We start from the raw sequence: 5,018 nt of genomic DNA, 5'->3' as shown, positions 1-5,018 counted from the left end.
CATAAATTATTATTTTTTAAATAAGAAAAGAAGATGCGGTCCCATCCCATTGGCAATGGAGTGTGCATTAATAGAGCAATTAATTAGAATTAGATGGAGAATACATTGGACCACCTCTCTCTCTCTCTCTCTCTCTCTCTCTCTCTCTCTCTCTCTCTCTCTCTCTCTCTCTCTCTCTCTCTGTTCACACTCTGTATAGCCTCCCACCTCATTTTGGGAACATTTTCGCACAATTCCATTACACCAGCCAGCCCAACCTAAAATAGAACTTCAATTTTACATAATAATATTGATTAAAAAAATACCTAACAACGAATAAAATACACCTTATAATTACATATTAAAAACTAATAATATTTGGTCCATCATATTTTTTTTATATTTTACAAATTAAATATTCTTTAAAATATAGTATGTATGTGATTGGTTCACAACAGCTGCACCTCACCCTCCAATAAAAGAGCCCTGGATTTAAGTCCTACATAAGGAATTTCTTCCAAAGATCATTTAGTTTTGGCCTTACCTCCCTTCATTTAGGTTTTTTTTATTGAAAATTGATTATTAAAAAGGGAATTAAGAGGTGACGTGGTAGGTTTAAGGTTATTAATATTTTTTAAAATTACCTTCATTTAACACATTAAAAATGATGAAAAATATAATATTTTTCCCTTCATTATTGGCAGCTAAAAGCATTGTTGAATAGTATTTTATGTGATTCATGATTTAAAGTATATTTTTATTTGTTGGTTACCAAATAATTGAGGGAAGTATAGTGTTGTTGATTTTCATAGTTGGATGTCTATTTTGGAGGTATTTTTACATCATAATGCATTGACCCACTTGAGCTATAGAGATAGAGAGAAGAAAAGGCAAACCATAGTGAGAAAGAGGAGAAGAATATTGAGAAACTACGATAATGGCTATATACAAGGGTCATCATCACCTCTATATCCGGGCTATTATTTCTGAATAATATATATATATATATATATATGTGTGTGTGTGTGATCTTTCTTCCTAGGTTTGTATTTTCATGGCAGACCATGTTGGCCTTTTAACACAAGAAGTTTGAGAAGAGCAGCACTTAGCAATTACCTCTCCCTTCTCTTCACCGTCATCATCTCCTTCGCCATCTAAATTCTTCTTCTTTCTTTCCTTCCTGTTGATTCTTTAACAACATAGTTTCAACTTGTTCCCATAACTGGTAAGGCCTCCCTTCTTTTCTTCTCTTACATTAAAGTTTGGTCTAAAAGAAGAAAAAAAATGAAAAACCAAAGTTTTCTCTTTTTGTTTACTTGTATGATCAAAAAGGTATCTTTTTTAAAGTCTTGTTTACAACAGATTGATCTTTGTTTATCAGCTGTTTTTTTTAGCTCCGAGAGCTTTAATTGTTGGTTTTTTATTTTTATGGCTGCCCTTTATTCTTGGAATGAATCTTGATGGAATTATTAGTAGTTGCAGAATCAGCATCAACTTTTGATCAAGCTGGTGGGCAGAAGAAGCATAAACAAAGGAACCGAAAAAGTTGGATTTAAATGGCTAGAGAACTCTGTGAAGATAAATCAAGGAATATTGTTGTCTCATCAACTGGTTTTTGTTACTCGGATGTTTCATCTGGTAACTCAACCACGCAAACACATATGGTGAATCAGATCCAAGGGTTTGAATCCAATCCAGAGATCTTCAATTTGACCACAGGTATGGAGATGATAGGGTTTTCCAAGAACCTACAGCAGCAACAAGGTGACACCAATATGGCCATGTGGAAAGGGTTCTTCAATAAACATGGAAACAACCCAGCAGGCCCTTCTTCTTCTTCCAAGGAGATCAATGAGTCAACTACCGATTTCTATCAACATGAGTTCCACAAACCCGAGTTCACAACTGGGATATCTGAAACTAGTGCAGAGAATCTAATAGTTGGACCAGAGTCGGCTCCTTGGCAAGAAAACAAGTTGCTTGTTGATGATTCTTCTTTGAGGTGTGTGTTTCCTTCACAGAGGCCAAGTCAAGGTCTTTCACTCTCACTTTCGTCGAGTAATCCTACTAGTATCGGGTTGCAGTCTTTTGAGCTTAGACAAACCAGCCACGGTAATCATCAAGACCAGGCAGATGACATGAGGTTTATCGGTTCTAGTTCCAGAGATGGTTTCTTTGAAAAGCCTGCCAATTTACATCATCAAGGGCAGTTCCAGCTGAGGAGCTCTAAGTACTTGGATCCTGCTAAGGAACTTTTGAATGAATTTTGCAGCTTGGGAATAAAGCAGTTTGATGCATCGAAGCAAAAGCAGACCCTTAAGAGCAAACAGTGCGATAATGATGATGATGGAGCTAGCTCTTCGAGGAAGCAATCCCTATATTCCCTTGACTTCTCGGAGTTACAGAGAAGGAAAACCAAGTTGCTTTCAATGCTTGAAGAGGTATGATGTCTTGAAATTCTCCAAAATTCGTTTCTTGAACTAATTCAGCCCCTTGGGGCCTCATGCCCACATGGTGACAATTCTTGCTTTTCATTTACTTTCAGAAACCTCCTATTCCTTTTCATTTTCATGTCAGCGTATTTTTCATCCGCCTATGTATTACATGCTGTAACTCTCATTTCTTTTCATCAACTCATCGTTTTCACCCCTATCCCTTTCTCTCTTTTCATGTATATTTATTTAGGTGGATAGAAGATACAAGGTCTACTGTGGTCAAATGAAAGCCGTCATATCTCCTTTCGAAGTAGTAGCGGGCACCGAGGCTGCATCGGTGTATTCAGCGTTAGCCTCCAAAGCCATGTCGAGACATTTTAGATGCTTAAGAGATGGGATTGTGAGTCAGATTCAGGCCACAAGGAAGGCCATGGGAGAAAAAGACCCGGTTGCACCAGGCACGACAAAAGGCGAAACGCCGAGGCTAAGGGTCCTGGATCAAGCTTTGAGGCAACAAAGGGCATTTCAACAGATGAGCATGGAGAGTCACCCTTGGAGACCCCAAAGAGGCCTACCGGAAAGATCTGTTTCCGTTCTTCGAGCTTGGTTGTTCGAGCATTTCCTTCACCCGTAAATATCTCTCTTAATCTCTCCTTTTTATACGTAAAATACAAACCAGATTTTGCGAGATAACCAATGCTTTCTACCGTGAAAAAAGAAGACAAACTCTTGCAGTTGTTTTAACAGCACTGCAAGTTTGAGTCTCAATCATTTCGCTTGGTAAAGCAATGCAGACTTTGTTAGTTTCTACCCACATGCCGTCTTATTTCAATCATTTTAGTCAGCTTCTCTGTGTTATTTTTATCTGCATTTGATTCTGTCAATATATATATATCTTTAGGACCCATCTTTCTCTCACAAACAAATAACTCAAAAGTACTATCCATGGCGGCAAAGCTTCAGTACTAACTCTGTATTTCCATGAATAAACCTTTTGCAGGTATCCAAGCGATGTCGATAAACATATCTTAGCCCGCCAAACCGGCCTCTCAAGAAGCCAGGCATGTCCACATCCCTCACTATATTATATACATTTGAGTCCCCATGAATAAATTTATATTCTCAATGGATCATATCTTCTTGGGATCTTAAGTTTATTATAATCACATGCAATTATTGCATTTGGCATTGTTCCATATACCAAAATATTATATTATGCTATGCTATATCATCTTATATAATATATACGTGTGTATGATGATGGGTTTTGCTTTATGCTTGTATTCCTAAAGGTATCCAATTGGTTCATCAATGCTAGAGTGAGACTATGGAAACCAATGGTGGAAGAAATGTACTTGGAAGAAACAAAGGAGCATGAGAACTCCTCATATAATGGAGTTCCCGATGGTGATAATAACAATGGAAATGGCCGGTTAAATATTCCATTCGCCGACAAGAAACCCATCCCGGACCAGCTCATTCGTGTTGACTCGGAATGTCTGTCTTCCATTATCACTAACCCTGATAAAAACGATCCGAAAAGTGCCAAAACCCTTGACAACCAGCACTTGCATCATCAACAACAACAAAGTTTTGGAACCTATGGTGCCATGGAGTTGGACTTCGCTTCCTACGGTCACACTGCAGGCGGAGTACCGTTTCACAATGCTAATCAAAGTTTCAACGGCGGCGGCAGCCGCGGAGCTGTGTCGTTGACGTTAGGGTTGCAACAACATGGTGGGAGTGGGGTGAGCTTAGCCTTCCCGCCCGCATCACAAACTTCACTTTTTTACCCTAGAGACCAAATGGAAGACTGCCAACCGGTTCAGTACTCGCTTTTAGACGGCGAGGGACAGCATTTGCCTTACAGGAACTTGATGGGGGCACAATTGCTTCATGATTTGGCGGGATAGCAACCACGGTGACAATAAGAACAAAGCTCAAATTCGATAAGATTGTTGGTGGGGTTCATTAGAATTCTCATCAAATGATGAAAGTAGATAAGTGGTTTAGCAGGTGACATAGATAAATACCGAATACATACATATATATATATACATAACGCTACACTTTGGTTCAATGAAAGATAGTTCTTTTCAATTTTAAGAACATATTTATCTTAATTTGCAAAGTAAATATGGGATTTCCCAGTTATTGTTGCAAAGGTTATACATAATATATCCTTCCTCTTTTGGGTGGTATCCATTTAATTGCAAAAGCTTTAAGTTATTATTCTATCTATATATCTCTTTGCGTAAGCCCAAGTGATTGAGTTGTTTGTGGTTATTGTTTAAGTTGAACTTTCAAAATGTTTCATTGAGGATAATCTAAGATATTTTTATTCTTTTTTTCCCTTTTCTATAAAGACAAATTAAATTAGCAAACACAATTTGGTTGGGGGGTCCTTAGTTTTGGAGACTAAGACAATCCCACCATAAGAATTATCGTTTCCAGTTGTTTGTGGCCCCTAATTCATCTTCATGAAAGACGATGTTTCATGTCCATAAGAATTGCCTGCTTTATTATTTGACAACTTTGGAATGGTTTATGCTACTGCTTTTGCCAATAAAAAAGTGCCCCTACTCACTTCCTCTTTAGTTTTAG

The 5,018-nt window shown here is 37.9% G+C and overlaps 1 protein-coding gene across 4 annotated transcripts; it reads left to right on the top strand.

Annotated features, from left to right (window-relative positions):
* The first annotated feature begins 931 nt into the window (after positions 1-931).
* LOC120193718 (homeobox protein BEL1 homolog) lies at positions 932-4,381 on the top strand. 4 transcript variants are annotated; one of them, XM_039196157.1, is made up of 6 exons: positions 933-1,204; positions 1,462-2,094; positions 2,176-2,420; positions 2,665-3,044; positions 3,415-3,475; positions 3,707-4,381. In XM_039196157.1, exons 2-6 carry the CDS (start codon positions 1,536-1,538, stop codon positions 4,325-4,327), a joined length of 1,866 nt encoding a protein of 621 aa, XP_039052088.1. In that variant the 5' UTR covers positions 933-1,204; positions 1,462-1,535; the 3' UTR covers positions 4,328-4,381. The 4 variants fall into 4 exon arrangements, with proteins under 4 accessions (XP_039052085.1, XP_039052086.1, XP_039052087.1 ...); XM_039196154.1 differs by having other exon boundaries at positions 932-1,204; positions 1,462-2,420; XM_039196155.1 differs by having other exon boundaries at positions 932-1,204; positions 1,456-2,420.
* Positions 4,382-5,018: the final 637 nt, after the last annotated feature.

Source organism: Hibiscus syriacus, unplaced genomic scaffold (assembly GCF_006381635.1).
Source record: "Hibiscus syriacus cultivar Baekdansim isolate YM2019G1 unplaced genomic scaffold, ASM638163v2 tig00116996_pilon, whole genome shotgun sequence".
Lineage (NCBI taxonomy): Eukaryota > Viridiplantae > Streptophyta > Magnoliopsida > Malvales > Malvaceae > Hibiscus > Hibiscus syriacus.
This window is presented reverse-complemented; position numbering and strand designations above follow the sequence as displayed.

Coding starts and splice junctions, on each gene's coding strand:
- LOC120193718 (XM_039196154.1), top strand. CDS start 1,536: ATGGCTAGAGAACTCTGTGAAGATAAATCAAGGAATATTGTTGTCTCA. Junction 2,421..2,664: donor TGCTTTCAATGCTTGAAGAG/GTATGATGTCTT, acceptor ATATTTATTTAG/GTGGATAGAAGATACAAGGT. Junction 3,476..3,706: donor CCGGCCTCTCAAGAAGCCAG/GCATGTCCACAT, acceptor GTATTCCTAAAG/GTATCCAATTGGTTCATCAA.